The sequence below is a fragment of the Epinephelus fuscoguttatus genome, linkage group LG22, assembly GCF_011397635.1.
Source record: "Epinephelus fuscoguttatus linkage group LG22, E.fuscoguttatus.final_Chr_v1".
In the NCBI taxonomy this organism is placed as follows: Eukaryota; Metazoa; Chordata; class Actinopteri; order Perciformes; family Serranidae; genus Epinephelus; species Epinephelus fuscoguttatus.
Window position 1 is genome coordinate 35,327,355 of NC_064773.1, and position 21,544 is coordinate 35,348,898.

The window sequence follows — 21,544 nt, forward strand, 5'->3', positions numbered from 1 at the left end:
GGCGCTCATTTTAGAGATATGATGGAGTTCAGGATGGGATGCCAATGCCAGGAGTGGGTGAGACTCAATGCTGGCGAGGTTCCTTCAGTGCACACAGCGGCTTTATCAAGTCCGCCATCAGCAGCGGCTTCTGACGGGCATGATGGTCATGGATCCGTCAGAGATTCAGCTCGACGAAAATGTGAGCTGCACACCGTAAGTACTGTTTTCTAACATTTGCTAACTTCCAAATTAAAATAATGGTTTTAAATAATGAGATGCAACGTGATAACGTGTTGATTGTTGCAAGGCAACTTAGCTAGCTTGTAACTCCCCCCCAGCGAATAAGGCATAATGGATAATGTTAGCTAGCATTAGCAATGCATTTTGTTAATTTACTTTTTCTGGAACCTCGTGGACGTGCTGACGTATTGTGGTAAGCGAGTTGTGTCATTTCTGGTGTTTCTGTGACAGCGTCTCTGTACTGCTCTGGTGAATTCTAGTAGCCTGTTTTCTCACTTCAGTTGCTTTAACGTCTACTTCCAGTCTTAACCTACACTGGTTCTGTTTAAGCACTTATAGCTCTCCTCCTTTCTACTACTTTCTCGCTAAGCTCTTAGCTGTTGTTTGCACATTACTAGCCTTGGTAGCTACATTAGCTTTACAGCTAGCGATGGCTTCTCCCTCTGCTCTTTCTTGCTCGGTGTGCCAAATGTTCGGTTATGCCTCTGCCTCCTTTAGCGACAGTGGTAATTGTAATAAGTGTAGCTTATTTGCTGCATTGGAGGCGAGGCTTAGCGAATTAGAAGCGCGGCTCCGCACCATGGAAAACCATTCAGTAGCTGCGGTAGTTAGCCAGGCCCCTGTAGCCGGTGCGGAGCCACATAGCATAGCCTTAGCCTCTGCTAACTGTCCTCCGGTAACTCCTGTTCAGCCGGGAGGTTGGGTTACGGTTCGCCAGAAGCACAGTTCCAAGCCGAAGCCCGCGGCTCACCACCAGCCTGTTCACGTTTCCCACCGCTTTTCCCCACTCAGCGACACACCCGCTGAGGATAAAACTCTGGTTATTGGCAGCTCTTTTCTGAGAAACGTGAAGTTAGCAACACCAGCGGCCATAGTCAAATGTATCCCTGGGGCCAGAGCGGGCGACATTGAATCTAATTTAAAACTGCTGGCTAAAGCTAAACGTAGATTCAGTAAGATTGTTATTCATGTCGGCGTCAATGACACCCGGTTACGCCAATCGGAGGTCACTAAAATTAATATTGCCTCGGTGTGTGAATATGCCAAAACGATGTCGGACTCCGTAGTTTTCTCTGGACCCCTCCCAAATCTGACCAGTGATGACATGTTTAGCCGCATGTCATCATTTAATCGCTGGCTGTCCAGGTGGTGTCCAGCAAACGATGTGGGTTTCGTTAATAATTGGCAAACTTTCTGGGGAAAACCTGGCCTTATTAGGAGAGACGGCATTCATCCCACTTTGGATGGAGCTGCTCTCATTTCTAGGAACCTGGCAAACTTTATTAGTAATTTAAATCCCTGACAACCCAGAGTTGAGATGAGGACTCAGACTCGCAGTCCTATACGCCTCTCTGAGCTTCTAGTTCAGTTACCCAGCCATAGTTTTCATAGTTTTATACAAACGGTGTCTGTCCCCCGACCACCTAAATTATTTAAATCTAAAATTAAACAAAGAGGAGTTGCGCATTACAACCTCATAAAAATTAAAACCTCTTCTGTGACAGAAAGACAAAACAGGAGAATTAAATGCGGACTGTTAAATATCAGGTGTCTATCGTCTAAAGCAGTGTTAGTAAACAAATTAATATCAGATAATCATATTGATTTACTCAGTCTCACTGAAAACTGGCTGTGTCCAGATGAATATGTTAGTCTGAATGAATCCACTCCTCCCAGTCGTAGTAATACCCACATTCCTCGAGGCAGCGTCCGAGGAGGGGGAGTTGCAGCCATTTTTAACTCTAGTCTGTTAATCAGCCCTAAACCTAAACTAGATTATAATTCATTTGAAAGCCTCGTTCTTAGTCTTTTACATCCGACCTGGAAAACCTCGCAGCCACTTTTATTTGTTATAGTGTACCGTGCTCCTGGCCCGTATTCTGAATTTGTATCTGAATTCTCAGAGTTTTTATCCAGTTTAGTTCTTAAATCAGATAAAGTTATTATTGTAGGCGATTTTATCATTCATGTTGACGTTGATAATGACTCCCTGGCTACCGCGTTTATCTCATTATTAGACTCCATTGGCTTCAGTCAGAGTGTACATGAACCCACTCATTGTTTTAACCATACCCTCGATCTAGTTCTGACGTATGGAATTGAAATTGACAACCTGAAAGTCTTTCCACAGAATCCCATGCTATCGGATCATTATCTGATTACTTTTGATTTCTTTTTACTCGATTACACGCCACTCAGCAACAGTTACTATACTAGATGTTTATCAGATAATGCTGTCGCAAAATTTAAGCAAAAGATTACTCTGTCGTTAAATTCAATACCAAGTCCCTCAGTAACATTGGTTTCCCGTACCGACTTTGATCATTTTGTCGATAGCGCCGTAGGCTCACTGCGAACAACACTCGACTCTGTAGCTCCTCTTAAAAAGAAGTTAAAAAAGCAAAGAAAGTTTGCTCCTTGGTATAACTCTCAAACCCGTAAGTTAAAACAAATATTGCGAAAATTTGAAAGGAATTGGCGATTAACCAAACTGGACAAATCTCGTTTAATCTGGACAGACAGTCTCAAAACTTATAAGAGGGGCCTCCGCAATGCCAGAGCAAACTATTACTCAGCATTAATAGAAGACAATAAGAACAACCCCAGGTTTCTTTTCAGCACTGTAGTCAGGCTGACTGAGAGTCAAAACTCTATTGAGCCTTGTATTCCTTTAGCCCTTAGCAGTAATGATTTTATGAGCTTTTTTAACGACAAAATTCTAACTATTAGAGGCAAAATTCATGACCTCCTGTCCTCAGATAGTACCTATCTAACCTCAAACACAGCTGTAAGACCTAATATATATTTAGATTGCTTCTCCCCAATTTTTCTTCAAGAATTGACCGCAGTGATTTCTTCATCTAAATCATCAACGTGTCTCTTAGACCCCATCCCAACTACGCTACTTAAGGAGGTCTTTCCTTTAGTTAACACTCATATATTAGATATGATCAATATATCCTTATTAACAGGCTATGTACCACAGTCTTTTAAGGTAGCTGTAATTAAACCTCTACTAAAAAAGCCCACCCTGGATCCAGAGGTGTTAGCCAACTACAGACCAATATCTAATCTTCCCTTTATGTCAAAGATCCTTGAGAAAGTAGTCGCAGACCAGCTGTGTGATTTTCTCCATGATAATAATTTATTTGAGGAATTTCAGTCAGGATTTAGAGTGCATCATAGCACTGAGACAGCACCAGTTAAAATTACAAATGACCTTCTCATTGCTTCAAACAAAGGAGTTGGCTCTGTACTTGTTTTATTAGATCTTAGTGCAGCGTTTGACACTATTGACCATCAAATTCTACTGCTGAGACTGGAACACTTAATTGGCCTAAAAGGTTCTGCACTGAGCTGGTTTAAATCTTATTTATCTGATCGTTTTCAGTTTGTTGACATTCATAATGAATCATCCTCACGTACCAAAGTTTGTTTTGGAGTTCCGCAAGGTTCTGTGCTCCGACCAATCCTATTTACTCTATATATGCTTCCTTTAGGTAACATCATTAGAAATCACTCTATAAATTTCCATTGTTATGCGGATGATACTCAGTTGTATTTATTGATGAAGCCAGAAGAAAGTAATCAATTAACTAAACTCCATAACTGCCTTAAAGACATAAAAACTTGGATGAGCACCAATTTCCTGATGTTAAATTCAGACAAAACTGAAGTTATTGTTCTTGGCCCCAAACAACTCAGAGACTCTTTATCTGATGACATAGTTTCTCTAGATGGCATTGCTCTAGCCTCGAGCACTACCGTAAGAAACCTCGGAGTGATATTTGATCAAGATTTGTCTTTTAATTCTCATTTAAAACAAACCTCACGGACTGCATTTTTTCATCTGCGTAATATTGCGAAAATTAGGCCTATCCGGACCCGAAAAGATGCAGAAAAATTGGTCCACGCTTTTGTTACCTCTAGGCTGGATTACTGTAACTCTCTATTATCAGGTAGCTCTAGTAAGTCCTTAAAAACTCTCCAGCTAATTCAGAATGCAGCAGCACGTGTACTAACAGGAACTAAGAAACGTGATCATATTTCTCCTGTTTTAGCTTCTCTGTTTTTGGCTCCCTGTAAAATCCAGAATTGAATTTAAAATCCTACTGTTAACTTATAAAGCTCTAAATGGTCAAGCTACGTCTTATCTTAGAGAGCTCATAGTGTCATATTATCCCACCAGAACACTGCGCTCTGAGAACGCAGGGTTACTCGTGGTCCCTAAAGTCTCCAAAAGTAGATCAGGAGCCAGAGCCTTCAGCTATCAGGCTCCTCTCCTGTGGAATCATCTTCCTGTTACGGTGCGGGAGGCAGACACCGTCTCCACATTTAAGACTAGACTTAAGACTTTCCTCTTTGATAAAGCTTATAGTTAGGGCTGGCTCAGGCTTGCCCTGTACCAGCCCTTAGTTAGGCTGACTTAGGCCTAGTCTGCCGGAGGACCCCCCTATAATACACCGGGCACCTTCTCTCCTTCTCTCTCTCTCTCGTATTCTATTACTGCATCTTGCTAACTTGGCCATTCTGGATGTCACTAATTCGGCTTCTTCTCCGGAGCCTTTGTGCTCCACTGTCTCTCAGATTAACTCATATCGCAACGGTGCCTGGACAGCGTGACGTGTGTGGTTGTGCTGCTGCCGTGGTCCTGCCAGATGCCTCCTGCTGCTGATCATTAGTCATTAGTCATACTTCTACTGTTATTATACACATATGACTATTGTCAAACATGTATACTGCCAGATATTAATACATACTTTCAACATATTGTACCACAGTAGCCAGAACTATAACTATAATATTATTAGTTTCAACAATGTTGTTGTAAGCTACTGTCATTACCTGCATCCCTCTCTCTCTCTCTCTCTCTCTCTCTCTCTCTCTCTATCTCTCTCTCTCTGTCTCATTGTGTCATGTGGATTACTGTTAATTTGTTATGCTGATCTGTTCTGTATGACATCTATTGCACGTCTGTCCGTCCTGGAAGAGGGATCCCTCCTCAGTTGCTCTTCCTGAGGTTTCTACCGTTTTTTTTCCCCGTTAAAGGGTTTTTTTTGGGGAGTTTTTCCTTATCTGCTGCGAGGGTCATAAGGACAGAGGGATGTCGTATGCTGTAAAGCCCTGTGAGGCAAATTGTGATTTGTGATATTGGGCTTTATAAATAAAATTGATTGATTGATTGATTGATTGTTTACAAATAAGAAGGCATAATTGGTAACGGTGACTTTGTTTGCACATCTAACACATTTGTAATTTATTTTCATGTGGTGTAATGTTGGTGTGTAATAAGGATTTGGGAGATATAACAGATGCACCTACAGCCAGTGCTGCAGTGCATGTAGACCCAGAGGAAGAGGCCTTCTCTCCACTGGCTCCTCAACCATGTGTGCTTCACTTTGGCTCACAGTGTAATCTCAAGCTTTTATATCATTATGTCATTATTTATATCATTGTGTAACATTACTCTTACATCTAGAATTAGATGTACATGCCACACAGCCATTTACATAATGTAGGAGGGCAAAATATTAGAAAAAACTCTCAGTATGATGCAGGCTAGTACAACTCCAACACTAACTATGACCTCCATAATTAACATGTAATTGCTGTTGTATTAGATGGCATTAGATTGTACAGGTGTACCTATCAAAGTGGCCACCGAATGTATGATGTTGCACAATTATATAAGGTTGACCTCTTTTTTATCCTAGCTGTCCAGTTACAGCCCAAGATGGTCAGTGTGGGGACTCAGACAGAAAGGTTTGAGAAACAAATATCAACTCCACTGGCCAGTCCTGTACACAGCAATGATGAATCCTCCTCTGTTTTCATGGACGAAGCTGGTGATATGTCATGTATCCCAGTGGGAGAAATGAGTGAGTCATCTGATGAGGAATTGTCAAAAGAGCCACCTCAAGAATCTCCCCCTGACCTCAAGTAAGTCTTCTTCTTTTAATTTAGATTAGATAGATTGTGGGCTCTAGTTTCGCAGAGCGGGCGAGGCGGGGGCGCAGCGCACCTGCGCTTCGCCAACTGGGTGTGGACAGGCGGATTTTGCAAGTTTGGCACACCGTGCGCCTGGCGCAACTACTCCTCTTTCCCGCCTCCGTCCCTCCTTCCTGCACAAGTCGGAAAGAGGGAGGAGGAGGAGAGAAGGTGTGGAGTGGGTTTTACACACATCACACCAATCAAATGAGCCCCTCTCCTCACCCTTAAATGTGCCGCGCGAAGGCGTAATGAGAGTTTACTCAATTTGCCATGGCAGAAGATAGTTAGTTTTGTTAATCAGATCAGGTTGGGTTTCCATTACGCGTGCCAAATGTGCCAAACAGTGCCAATCCCCTTTGACATCAGATGTGACATCAGATGTGACAGGACAGTCGATGTAGAGATACATTTATGTGTTGATTGCAGATAGTTGCATTGAATAGTGTTTTTTTGGGGGGTATTTATTGCATCGTTAATGTGCCTGACATTCTGGAAACCTGCCTGTGAGGTTTTGGTGACGTGTGCGCACTGTCTGCCGGTCAGCCAAACTTCCACTTACACTGGCTGCGCTCCCCCTGCGTTGACAGTAGACGTGGTTTCAGTTGGCGAGCTTTTAGCGCACCTTCGGTGAAGCCTTTTGGCACGAAACTGTCACTGCACCAAGCTGGATCTGTCGACACCTCCCCCTGCTGCGCCGCCACACCCATCTCAGCGCACCTCAGTCTGCCAAACTACCAAAATGAGCGTGCCTCGGGTTGCGCTGCTCAAAACTAGCTCTGCGCGGGGTTCGCCACCCTGCACCGCGCCGGGAAACTACAGCCCTATGTGTCACCAAATTGTGTCATAGTCAGAAATAATATTTTTTTCTTTTTTCAGTGCTGCTGACAAGTTCATTGTGTGCCAAAGCAAGCTGATGTCCTTGTTTAACATTTGCCCTGCCTGTTGTGGAGAAACCCAGGGAAAAATAGAGCAGCAGGAAAGAACTCTGCACAGATGTTATGGTTTGAATGACTCATTCTTTGTTTTGTTTTTCAAGTTTTCTCAGTGTTGCAAGAAAGCATTTTTGACTCTTTTTTTAACTGTTTATTTATGCTTATTATACTCAAATACACATATCTCATGACTTTCTCTATGTGTATTTTGATGTAGATCCAAATGCACTGGAATTGCAATTAAAACATTTTCTATAAATGAAATATCTAATTGAGAACTGAGATGGCTTTTATTTGGAAGTATGCACTCTGAGTGCTTTCTAGTTTTAAATGGGTCAGTTGGCATATTTTTCTTTCAATGTACATTTGGTACATACATATTTTAAAAAGTTCAAATTTTGAGTTTAGGTTGTTTTACAGAATGTGCCTTATTTTCTTATCTGCAATTCATGAACAAATAAATACAGTAATAGTTTATGTATGTATGTATGTATGTATGTATCTATCTATCTATCTAGCCTAGATAGATAGATATAGGACATGATTGTTATTTGCCTTAGGCTGCTGTGCATGCAGGCCAAATCAGTAATGCAGATCTGTTCGATATATATCTGATCTAAATTTCATATAAAGTTTTTATACAGTAAGACACTTTGTGATTGTGATTTTTTTTATTGTCACCTAAATGAGGCCATTCAGAGCCTTTGTATATTCCTTCTTCATCTGGAAACTGTTTTCTGATGGCAGACAAAACACAGGAAGGTAAAGGCTTTCTTATGTGCCTGCCCAGAATGCCATAGGCCCAGTGGACAACCTGCTTGTAAGCCGTATAGTGGTATTGCCTGGGGATAGGGGCACAATATCAATATTGATGTCTTATTATTTACGTCATCAAAAAGTGTAATACAGGTAGTGAGGACCTAAATATGGGCAACTTAAAATAGAGAAATAAATTTTTTTCCAATTTGCTATTCATCTACATATAACTACTTAGCTGTACTGTTTACTATCTACTTCACCATCTTGGTCCACAAGGCTTTTATTCTAATTTTATAGAAAATCAGACAATTGAAAGAACTCAACAGAGTAATAGATTATTTTTGCCCTAAACATACTCATGTCTGCTGGCCTAGAGAGGGCCACGCTCCTGCCTGAAGCTCATGTAGGCTATCTGGAGCACAAATGGATTCAGACAGCTTGCTTCAAAGCCTGGGTGCAGTGTCAGGCATGATATATCTGGTCTGGGGGTGAGACTCTCCACCAGGGCCCAGAAGGGGTCCACCTCCCTGCAGCACATGCTCTCCTCAGCTGAGGCCATTGACCGGCATTTCCCATACAAGCACCTATCAAACAAAGCATTTATTAGGAAGCTGTTTATCTCTCTACCCCTTCTCTCTCTCTCTCTCTCCCTCTCTCTCTCTCCTGCAGTAACGGTAAAGCACTATACAACGTAGTGTGGAGTTATATTATGCAGTGTGAAATACGATTGATAAAAGCTCATTAGTTTCTGTTATGGGTAAGTATCAATACTCCTGCCGGTATTAGACAATCATTACTAGTTATAGCCTGACACATGATTGCAAATGTTGTGATGTGAACACAGTGTTAGATAAAGCTTGCTAACGTTCATAGATATATACAAGGCAAGCTAATGGCGGTCACTGACCAAGACATCTGCCCAGTCCTCTAGTGGTTCTCCTCGCACCACAACTGAATCTCTCTCCTTTGACCCTTATTTCTCCTGACCCTGGTCTGTTCTTGGTCTCTTTGATGCCTAACAGGCTCGTAATTAAAAGGCTGTGGTCTGTCATATTCGTATGAATACACATTCACAACCTCTTCAGTGTCACAAAAGCATTAATATCCATTATTTTCCTATTGTTCAAATTGACTGCACTCCCTCCGGTTACGTCACTTCCGGTTTAGCTTTTTATAATGCGGAAGTAAAATTCTCTCACAAAACCGACTCCAGAGGTCGCTATAGTGTATACATATGCATATTTCAATGAAAATTCAGTTCCTACATCATTTTCCTATACATTGATTCACTGGGGTCTCTAACCTGCAATCTGCTCTTTAACTGTATTTTTTCAAAGCATCAAAAGAGGAACAGTATTAAAATGAAATGATAACAATAGGAAACAAACACATATTAATTGGACTCAGTTAATGTTAATATAATTAAAGCAGCTGTGCGAAACTTTTTACCATTAATAAAACTGCCCCTAGTTCGTATCACCCCCCCTTGAAGATCCGCATATTTATTTGAACCCAACAGCGACAAAAAAACCTTTCTCTATATGGCTATTTAGCGTAGCCTCGCTCGGGTCGGACACACAGCGGAAGTCAGCAAACCAGAATATAGCACCCAAGGCGGAAGTGATTCTGCTCGCCCGCAGCAGCCCGCAGCGATTAAACCACAGAAGAAGGAGCTGTTTACAGTGTTCTTCGAGTAAGCAGTATGCAACGGGCATTGCTGAATACATAACACCTAACAGTTTTACCAGAGATGTATCTATGAGGACTTGGTTGTACTTTTGATGTCATGGCGGATAACGAAGGAGCATCATCTAAAATTATCTGTGACTGTGACCATGAACACAAATATACAGCAGGCAGTTGTCCTCAGTTTATAAGAAATTCAGAGCTACACCAGAACATTTATGAACAGGTCTTACTTTACTACTAATTTGTGTGTAACGTTAGCATGTTTCCACTAATTACTCGGACTGACCTAACGTTAGTAGCGTTAGCTTTGCAAGCGAAGGCTGCAGGTAACAGCTTTGCTGTGTTAGGATTATGTTGTGTCTTCACTGTGTATCTTCACATAAAAGAATACTCCGACGATTTGGGACTTAAAGTTATGCCCTTTCTCTATCGTTTTCATATTGCAACAACATGATCGATATCTTTTTGTGTCTGTACGTCCAGTGGCTGGGTCTCAGCGTTTAGCATTGCGTTTATAGGGGGTCAGTACGTCCTGTGCTGTGATCCGCGGAGGTATACACCAGTGAGCAGGCACAGATGTAGCTTGTAAACAAAACTCAGCTGTTTATTTAGCCTAGCGATATCTCCGGATTTTAGTAGCTGCAATGGACGACTTTGAACGCGATTTTGAAGAGTTTCTTGTAGCAGATACAGACAGATGAGGAACTCCATGTGTTGCATGCTGAGCAGACGAGAAGAGAGGCTAATCCTCCGCTCCCATTTTGCTGCACAGAATGGGACTCGGTGCTACCATCGTTGGGGAGATATATCATCAGGAGGAAAACCGCCGCAGAGAGTGCATCACAAGGAGTGAAAACTTTGCAGCAATCACTAATCCTGGCATGACTGAAACTTTTTTTCATGTTCCTAAGATGAACTGGAAAAAACGCCCAGGCCTGCAGGAGCTGATGGACAGTTTTCAGTCGGGTGAGTAATATCATCCATGTCGTCTCTTTGTTCGTTTTTACAGAGTGACCTAGCGTACCTGTCCCAGAGCCAGCTGCAGCTGTTGCTCACTGGTGTATCCCTCCGCACAAGATGTATTGACCCCCTACAAGTGACATGCTAACCGCTGTCTCAATATCAAAATGATAGAGAAAGGGCATAACTCCCAAATCGTAGGAGTATTCTTTTCATATAATAATGCGGACTCAGCAGATGACTTGATAACTGTTTATTCCTCCTTACACCGAACGTACACGGCTGCTTCTCATTGTTTGCAGTAGCACAACAACGGTTACTACATTACCCAGAATAACTTGAGGCTCACACTACTACAGTAGCCTTAGTAAACTCAAAATACACAACAGATTAGATTAGATCAGAACAGAAACACGACAGGAGAATTTACTGAGTAATTTTGCTGTTTCCATTAATTACTTGGACTGACCTGACGTTAGTTAATCCTCTCACTCTCCAAAACAAATGCATGCGGTAATTGCTGGCTGCAGTCGGAATTTTACGACACCAGGCTGTGGGTGTCATACCGCTTCGACCAAAGGGGCGCAATAATCAACGAAAACAAAAAGTTCCGCACAGCTGCTTTAAATTCAGCTGCTACAGAGGGCTAAAGGGAATTTATTGCATGAGGCAAAACATTGTTAAACTAAGAAGACTGATGGAAATTAAGCATCTCTGTTAAAGCAATTTAATCTTACAATCAATTTTTCCATTGCAACAAAACTGGATTTACGCCTGGAAAAGCAGGCAACTGTTCCAGGGTTTCAGATACTCAGGGACCATTAAGGGCCCCTGCAGCGTAGGGTGGCGAACCCCGCGCAGAGCTAGTTTAGAGCAGCACAACCCGAGGCACGCTCAGTTTGGTAGTTTGGCAGACCGAGGTGCTCTGAGATGGATGTGGCGGCACATCAGGGGGAGGTGTCGACAGATCCAGCTTGGCGCAGTGACAGTTTCGTGCCAAAAGGCTTCGCCGAAGGTGCGCTAAAAGCTTGCCAGCTGAAACCACGTCTACTGTCAGCGCAGATGGAGCGCAGCCGGTGTAAGTGGAAGTTTGGCTGACCGGCGGACAGTGCGCACACGTCACCAAAACCTCACAGGCAGGTTTCCAGAGTGTCAGGCACATTAACAATGCAATAAATAGCCACAACACAAAACCACTATTCAATGCAACTATCTTCAATCAGGACATAAATGTATCTCTAAATCGACTGTCCTGTCACATCTGATGTCAGATCAAAAGGGATTGGTACCGTTTGGCACGCGCAGTGGAAACCCAACCTGATTTGATTAACACAGCTGCAAACTAATTGGTTCACATCCCTCTCAGCCAACCACAAACAGCCACAGCATCAGATAGGGAGTATATGTTCAGCATCTGTCATCTTAGAAAAATCAAAAGGAAAGAAACAGAGTGAGACTGCGAGAGAGAAAGAAAGAGTGCGCGCGCACGAGAGAAATGCAACATTGATTTACAATTGTGGTGACCTTCTCCCAGGCTACCTTTGCATCATCAGCCCGTGGAGTTCCGTATATTCGGACACTGCGAGCTTGGACCTCCCGGACCAAAACATCAGTTTCCTCCTGGGAGAAGTTTGGCCGTCTGACGCTGCTGCTCTCTTCTGCCATGGCAAATTGAGTAAACTCTCATTACGCCTTCGCGCGGCGCATTTAAGGGCGAGGAGAGGGGCTCATTTGATTGGTGTGATGTGTGTAAAACCCACTCCACGCTTTCTCTCCTCCCTCTTTCCGACTTGCGCAGGTAGGAGGGACAGAGGTGGAAAAGAGGAGTAGCTGCACCAGCTCGCACGGTGTGCCAAACTTGCCAAATCCGCCTGTCCACACCCAGTTGGCGAAGCGCGGGTGCACTGTGCCTCCGCCTCGCCGGGTCTGCGAAACTAGAGGCCTTAATCTTAAAGCTATGGTCTACGTTTATAAAAGATGATGAGAAAGATTTGAAAAAAGCTCCCTCTGTGCTCCATGATCCCTCCCCTCCGAGCTCGTGTCCCCTCCCCTCCGAGCCTCTGACACACACCGTCCCGCATAGCAACATACAGTTACATAAAGGATATAGTTATTCATGTCACAACATCCACAATAAAAACAAAATATTACCTATTCAGCAAAAACTCCGTTGTATCAGCATCACTTTTCAGGCCCAGATCTTGCTGGAGCTTTCTCCATCGGTCAAAGGAACTGAGGAGACAGAACATGGCAGCGCGCAAGAGTGCAGCGGCTCTTAGCTTTCTCATATATGTAGTTTTGTCCGCGTTTTTCTGCTCATGTCGAGCAGATTTTGTGTATAGTCGGCAGGACATTATTGACATCGGGTGGAAGTGCAAGGTTGACATCACAAGAGACTTTCATAAGGCACACAACATCCCAGACGACATCGGCAGACCTGCGGAGTCACTGTGGATCTGCTGCCCGAGTAAGCGATGCAGACGCCGGAGGGAACGAAGGCAGAAGCGCGGGCGCTGCTCGGGGATATTGACTAGGCTAAAGAAGTACCCTCACACTCCGTCACTGCCGAGAATCTTCCTGACAAACACCAGATCCATTTCTAACAAAATGGACGAACTGGAGCTATTAATTGCCTCTAACCACTATGTACAGACGTGTGGGATTATGATCATAACGGGAAGCTGGCTTCACCCGCTCATACCCGATGCTTTGGTGCAGCTAGCGGGCCGCACTAGCCACCGGCAGGACAGAAATATCAAGTCCGGTAAGAGGAAAGAAGGGGGGCTCTGTGTTTATCTCCATAACAACTGGTGTAACAACAGCAGGATCATTGCTCACCATTGTTGTCCAGACCTTGAGGCTCTCTCAATATCCTGCAGACCATTCTACCTTCCTCGGGAACTGAGTGTTGTCACCGTCTCAGCTGTCTACATACCACTGGCTGCTAACGTTAGCATTGATCTTAATAGCTTAGCAACCATTGTAAACAAACTGCAGCGCCCCATCCCGAGGGCCTTACAAACCACTTGTACTTTCAAATGCGGAGGGGAGTTGGGACGAGGCGGGACAAGGAGCATAGGAGTGTCAAAATGGAGCGAGGGGATTGGACGGAGGGTAAGAGAGAGAGTGCAAATTTGAGCAAGGGGTAACTCCCATGCGGACCAGATGGCTGTGATTGGTCAATTTTTTTGCAGGCCTGTAGCCGCCAGAGAGAATGGATTTTTTTGGTTCCTTTTGCTCTTCACATTGTGTAGCTAGCACTATTGGGCCATAACTACCATCTAAATGATGTTAATAATAATGATCAATCTTTCTAAACGAAGACCATAGCTTTAAAATGTACCTGTGACAGCCGACCTCTGGACAGTGAGTGTGCTCAGTAGAGGGGGGACAGAGGGCAGGATGAATGATTGATACTGATGTTTGTGTTCTTCATGCTTAGATAATGTTTCATTTTTCACTCAGTATTGTGATGTAGGGAGGAATATTTATTTTACTGACATGCTAGATTTGTTTTCAGTGCGATATTATTAAGTTTACATGGTAAATTTGTTGTTGTAAATATGACTGTTGACTGACCATAGACCATAGACTGTATAAAACTGTCCTGTGTATTTGACCTAAAAGGAAAACGTCAGGAGCTGAGTGTGTGTGTGTGTGTGTGTGTGTGTGTGTGTGTGTGTGTGTGTGGAAGAGAGGAGACACACACGCACAAAAGAGGACCTATACATGCACTAAGTTGAGAGATGTCAGAGTGGGGCTGCCCATGACAGGCGCTCCGGGTGGTTGGGGGGGTTCGGTGCCTTGCTCAAGGGCACCTCGGCAGTTCCCAGGAGGTGAACTGGCACCTCTCCAGCTACCAGTCCACGCTCCATATTTTGATCCAGACAAGGACTTGACTGTCTCTGTTTATGTCCCAGCCAGAATATTATTGTAGTAACCTAAAAAGCACCACCAGATGGCAGGAGCTACATTTGAAGTGCCGAATGCAACCTTAGCAAGTCACTGAATCCTCCACAACAAGTTCCTGCAAATATTTCACAATAAAAGCCTTTTTTAGAAATTGAAGGGGTTCTCTCAACTAAAATTATAAGGGGCTTTAAATTTTAAGCGGATACAGGAAGTGTTGAGTTTGAAATGACGACATGATAACAGGGCAAACGGGAATGGATTAAAAGTTAACATGGATAAATACAGAGGGAATAATTAATAAAGCCCTGTTTCTAATATTGTCTGTTTCAAATGAAGCCTCTGCAGTTTGGTAAGTCAAAGTTTGGTTTGTGATTTTTATTCCTTTATATCCTCCATTATGAAGAAATAACATTCTTTGCTAGCTTGATGCTAATGGCAGTATTCACAAGGTTGCTAAAGTGCCTCTGCTATATCACACCATCATTTTTCCCTTTTTGCTCTGTGTGGGAACATCCCTAGAGGAAATCTCAAAAAGGCTGGACCGTTATTGCCATACAGTTGTCTACAGCAGCAGATTGCAGACTGAAGACAAAAAAAATAAAAAAATAAATAAATCAAACATGCTGGGCTTTCTTGTCGGGTGGGGCATCCCAGACGTAGTGTAGGTTGTCGTCTACTATGACACACTACAGGAGATAAACCGATCGATTATCACATACGACACTCGTTCGCGATCTGGGCCAACACCACTCAGCGCTGCATCGGGCCAAAATCAGGCTGAACCTCGTACTCGTACTCGTCGTCCTCTGCTTATCCGGGTCCGGGTCGCGGGGGCAGCAGCCTCAGCAAGGAAGCCCAGACAGTCCTCTCCCCAGCCACTTCCATCAGCTCTTCCGCGGGAACCCCGAGGCGTTCCCAGGCCAGCCGGGTGATGTAGTCCCTCCAGCGTGTCCTGGGGCGGCCCCGAGGTCTCCTCCCGGTTGGACATGCCCGAAACACCTCCCAAGGGAGGCGTCCGGAAGGCATCCTTACCAGATGCCTGAACCACCTCAACTGGCTCCTCTCGATGTGGAGGAGCAGCGGCTCTACTCCGAGTCCCTCCCGAATGTCTGAGCTCCTCACCCTATCCCTAAGGTTGAGCCCAGCCACCCTGCGGAGGAAACTCATTTCGGCCGCTTGTATTCGCGATCTCATTCTTTCAGTCACTACCCAGAGCTCGTGACCATAGGTGAGGGTTGGAACGAAGATTGACCGGTAAATCGAGAGCTTCGCTTTCTGGCTAAGCTCCCTTTTCACCACAATGGACCGGTTAAGCGCCCGCATCACTGCTGATGCTGCCCCAATCCGCCTGTCAATCTCCCGCTCCATCCTACCCTCACTCGTGAACAAGATCCCGAGATACTTAAACTCCTCCACCTGAGGAAGGACTTCCCCCCTGACCTGGAGTGGGCAATCCACCCTTTTCCGGTTGAGGACCATGGCCTCGGACTTGGAGGTGCTGATTCTCATCCCAGCCGCTTCACACTCGGCTGCGAACCGCCCCAGTGAGAGCTGGAGGTCACTGTTCGATGGAGCTTGGAGGACCACGTCATCCGCAAAAAGCAGGGACGAGATTCTCCCATCACCGAACCTGACACCCTCCACCACTCGGCTGCGCCTAGAAATTCTGTCCATAAAAGTTATGAACAGAACTGGTGACAAAGGGCAGCCCTGGCGGAGTCCAGCCCTCACCGGGAACAGGTCCGACTTACTGCCAGCCACGCGAACCAGACTCATGCTCCTTCGGTACAGGGACTGGATGGCCCTTAGCAAGGGGCCACCCACCCCATACTCCCGGAGCACCCCCCACAGGATGCCCCTGGGGACACGGTCGTAAGCCTTCTCCAAATCCACAAAACACATGTGGACTGGTTGGGCAAACTCCCATGCCCCCTCCAGCACCCTGGCGAGGGTAAAGAGCTGGTCCACGGTTCCGCGTCCGGGACGAAAACCACATTGCTCCTCCTCGATCCGAGGTTCAACTATCGACCGGACCCTCTTCTCCAGCACCCTGGAGTAGACCTTACCGGGTAGGCTGAGGAGCTAGGCTGAACCTGGCAATATGTTTTAAGTGGCCTCCTCCTTTCTCTGACTGTAAATACAGAGAAGTATGTGTGCTGTCTGGTGTATTAACGTGAGCTGTGTAGTGTCTCTCAGTCAAACAGTAAAAATTTATCTGAGGTGTCACTGTGACTCACAGCATACAATAGGGGTTGGACCTGGGTTTTACAATGGTGACAGGAAGATTGGACTCATCCGCTGAATGCAAACTCAGCTCTGTATCCTGCCTGACTCACTCTCATGGGGAAATCAGAAGGAGCATCTCTCAGGACATCCTCAGCTGATGGGGATGGAATGCCATACACATCAGTCAGTGTTTCAGTAGTAGGGAGCTGTGTTTTTGTGTGTGTGTGTGTTTTTTGTTTTTTTTTAAGCTATCTTTTGGGCATTTTGCCTTTAATGGACAGGATAGCCAAGTTTGGAGGGGGGGGGGGACATGCAGCAAAGGGCCACTGGACTCGAACCTGGGCCGCTGAGGCAACAGCCTTGTACATGGGGCTCCTGCTCTATCCACTAAGCTACTGACACCCCAGGGAGCTGTATTTTATCCAATGTTCCTACTATGGAAAGAGCAATGATAAAAGAGACAATGTGATTTACAACTGTTGTCTATCTGCATTTAAGCTCAGTGGTTATCAGAATGAATTGATATTTATAAGGAACACTTCATCTGGGAAAGTATATTTGTTTTTCCTTCAAACACTGAGTCATACTTCATGATGAAGATTATAAATGCTCTGTGTTTAAGATTTGTTATGTATTTCTATACTGAATCTGTGAGGACTAGCCTGTTAGGTTTCATCTTGATCTCAAAGCATTTCAGTTTAAAGGCAATTTCTTCATTTTTACCAAACAGATGTATCACACCCATGTTTGCTGTGTTAAATTGCATTAATTCAAAGGGATCACTTCCTGTGCCCCTGTTTCACATTAAAAGCAATACATGGGAAAATCACATTGAGGCTTTTAATGTAAAGCAGCTACAGAAAATGCACTGTATTTTTCACTGAGGTTAGTACTACCACTGAGGTAATAACAACACTTAATACAATAAGATATGGACAGTTTTAGCCTCATCTAAGCCATCTACTCTAATTATAAAGAGAGGAATCTCCCTTTATATGTATGTATGTATGTGTGTGTATATGTGATGACACTGTCATACTTTATGACAACGGTGGTCAAAGTAAGCTACTAATACAACTAATACATCCACCCTGTTTTTCACCCATGTTTCTGGCTGCAAGTAGCTGCAGGTAGCTGCAGGTGATGTGTGTTTTTCAGGGGCTGATTTAGTAATTTGGCAAAAGCCATCTTGCTGTACCTTTTATTCTTTCTCTAACTGGGAATTGTTGGTATTTGCAGTGGTAAAACAAATACTCAAAACTTTTTTTTTCCTGAAGTAGCTCTATTAAGGTAAAAGTCTACTAATAGATAGAAATAGCAAATAAATTCTACCCAGTTCTTACATCTGTCTTTTATACCTATATTTCTTCTTCTTTTGCAAAGCATACTGTGTTACAATATTTGTATGAAATGTGCAGCATACATGAAATTTCATTATTCTGATCATTAGCGTTAAACTCCAGTGCCATGCCCCTACCTTGGCAGGGTGTGTCCTGTGCCGGTGGTCCAGCGTCACGTCCCCCTTGAAGACGGGTGAGGACACTTCAGAATGGGTGCTGCTGGGGTTGTGAGCGACCTGCTGGCGAGGAGAGAAGGTGCTGTAGAGAGCCAGGGAGCCGTGAGACGGCGAGGTGGGGATAGAAAGTGCCACAGCATGTTCAGAGATGTTACCCATGGTCTTTGTGCTGGGCAGGGTCCCATAATGACTCACGGCTGGAAGCACAACACCAGGAGGGGTAAAGAAAGGCACAGTGAAATAAGAAGCTTTCATTCCCTAGAACATTTTCTCTGAAGGTCATGAAACTGTACTTATGTTTCAAAAAAGAGATGTCAGCCTTTTAAAAGTACAACTCAAATGTGATTTTTTTCAGAGAAACACATGACACAAGATATGCTAATAAGAGGTACTAAGATGAAAAGCATGTCTAATAACACTTTTTAGGATGACTTTACTTGCAACACACAAATACAAGTAATGATGGTGCCAGTCATCCTGCAAAATCAATATATAATGAACCAACAAAACACTGGAAACATATGAAGGGTGGATTGTACAAATGGTGCTGCAACCCCATATTTGGAAAATATATCTGTAGACGTAGTGTCTTTCACTACATGGGCGAGAAAATAAACCTGTCCTGAAAAGGACTTGCAATTTACCTACTGAACTACCTACTAACTCCCATCTGACTGCAACTATAACTCAGCCTAAACAGACCTGGTAGCAAATAAACCAAAATGGGGGATTGCCTTTTGTTCCAACAACCCAAAATTCTAAAGCCCTGTTAATCTGTGTCCTATTGGACCCAAAGTCCTTTGCTCTGACAGCCCGTCATCCCAAAAACAAACGGCCATTGCTTCAAATGTCATTTCTCAAAAAACAAAAGTTACATTTGGGAAAAAGATCATTTTTTAGTCTATAATACCTTCGTTCGGTGGTACAAAAGCTGCTGGAAAGGAAGCATGGGTCAGTGAAAAACAACTGAGTTCAGTGGCTCAAAGACCACAGTGAAACGTCACTGGGAAGCACCACAAAGGGTTGGTAAAAACACCCAGGATTGGTGGCTCAAACACTGCTGAGAAACACAGTGAAGTGTCTATGAAAACACCTGGGCCCGTATTCACCATGAATCCTAAGATTAAAAGTAGCTCTTAGTGACGTCATTCTAAGAAAAATCTTAGAATTCCTTGAATTCTAAGATTTTTCTTAGAATTTTCCCTTGGTAAGATAAAAGTTATTCACAAAGCATCTTAGGCATTAAGAGAGCTCCTAAGGTGAAAAACTGTTAAGAGGAGGGAGGAGGACTTTTAAGAAGCCTAAGAGTGTCTTAAACAGAGAAGATGGCGGAAAGACAGAGAGGAAGGAGAGATATTCTCTGTATATTGAACGACAGTGATTTAATAAGACGCTACCAGCTTGATCGTGCAGGGATAATGTTTGTGGTTGACCTCATCAGGGATGAGCTTACTTTTCCCACCCAGCGTAGTAATGCAATAATGTCCGCTTTGGATTGCAGCACGTACCAGCACTTCTCACACTCATCGCTTGTGCGTAAAAGGAGAGGGAACGACGTATTGATTTGTCGGGCAATGCGCTCCCAAGTCTGCCTCTTCCCTTGTGCCGTGATCCCGGGACCGAATTTCCCTCTTAAAGCTCCGTTGTTCTCCTCCATGAGCTGCGCCAACAGCAGGCACTGCTCTTCTGTCCAGTTTGGCTTTCTTGTTCTTTTTTTCTCCATTTCATTAGTTGTTTTGGTGATTCTGCCAAATCAAACCGCTTTTTACAAGGAGGCCAGCAATAACAGTAATTGCTGACAGCTGAGTCTGCGTCCACCATTAATATCAAATAGATTAAGTTGTAAAATTACCAGCATGGCGAGTAAACACAACAACAAGCAAATCAATGTAATAATGGGCATGTGAATGAGGTATGTTCAAACATTTTGAAGCTTTGTAACAATTAATTTAATTTTGCTGAGTTTCATCATCATGACAAAATTATTTTCACGATTACACATTTCTTAATACAGTCTAAGTTCTATGATCGGTTGATTTCACTGTCCATTCATTACTAGGAGCGCATTTGTTTTTCTTTTTTTTTCTTTTTTTCCTTTTTGTAACAACCAATCACAGCTTTTAGAAGACTGCGTCATACCAAGGAATTTTTAGGCTAAGTCAGGAGCGCTCTGAGAGGACTCTGGTATCAGTGGCTCCAGTGCTGCTTAGAAACACTGCAAAGGGTCGGCCAAGGATAGGTTAAAAGACCTGCAAGCAGTGGCTCATGCGCTGCAGGGGAACACCACAGAGTCTCTAGCAACACCCAGGATCTGTGGCTCACATGTTGCTGGGAAACATTGCAAAGGGTCAGTAAAACATCTGGGGCTGGTGGCTCAAATGCTACTATTAAATGCAGCGAAGGGTCTGTAAAAACACCCAGGATCAGGCTCCAATGCCACTGGGAAACGCGGTGAAGGGTTGGTAAAAACACCTGGAATCAGTGGCTCAAATGGCCCTTGGAAAAGCCACTGGGAAATACTGCCAAAAGTCAGTAAAAACATGCAGGATCAGTGGCTCTAAAAATACTGAGAAACATGGCCATGGATAGGTAAAAAACACCGGGGATTGGTGGCTCAAACACTGCGGGAACGTTGCAAAGGATCGATAAAAACACCCAGGATCGGTGGCTCAATTGTGGCTGGGAAACGCAGCAAAGGGTTGGTAAAATCACCTGGGATTAGTAGCTCAAAAGAAGCAGGCATACTCAAGCTAACTGCAGGATATGTGTATTTTTGGAGAAAGGGGAGTTGGGAGCAATGGGAGTTTGTTTTTGGGATAAAAGCTGTCAGAGAATGGGCTTTAGATCCAATGGGGCTTTTTTCTGGCTAATAGGGCTTTCTAATTTTCAGCCGTTGGAACAATGGCATGGCACCCCCAACAGAACTTACAATAAAAGGAATCTGATTGAGAAACTTTAACAAATGGAAAAATGGATTTTACAGCTCTTACTATAATTTCCTATTTGTATAATAAAGTTGTCTCTTTTAAATCGTTCTCTTGTTGTCTCTGGTTCTCAGAGCATGTCAGCGGAGTGAAGTGTCAGCGGGCAGAAGGATTTTGGATGGAGCACAGTGCAGATGTTTTAAAAGGCTTAGGTGTGGACTTTTCTTCTGCTCTATCCCGCTTCATTTCTGCTCCGGTTCTGCTCACACCACAAGTGCCAAGCACGCCTGACCCAGAAATGCATCTGTGTATTGTATGGTGTAAGACAACTATCAAAAAGATGTGTGCATAATTCGTCTTCGTAATGTTTGTTTTTCAATAAAATTGTTGTACACAAAATTCTGCTGTCATAT

At 43.9% G+C, this 21,544-nt stretch overlaps 1 protein-coding gene across 9 annotated transcripts in view; it reads right to left on the bottom strand.

The window, feature by feature from the left end:
• LOC125882978 (pleckstrin homology domain-containing family A member 5-like) overlaps positions 1 to 21,544 on the bottom strand; it is a 603,488-nt gene that overhangs the window by 111,597 nt on the left and 470,347 nt on the right. For all 9 annotated transcript variants that reach the window (XM_049567036.1, XM_049567042.1, XM_049567037.1 and 6 more), the window contains one exon: positions 18,169 to 18,404. In XM_049567036.1, coding sequence (XP_049422993.1) covers positions 18,169 to 18,404 — 236 coding nt within the window. The remainder of the gene's footprint in view (positions 1 to 18,168; positions 18,405 to 21,544) is intronic.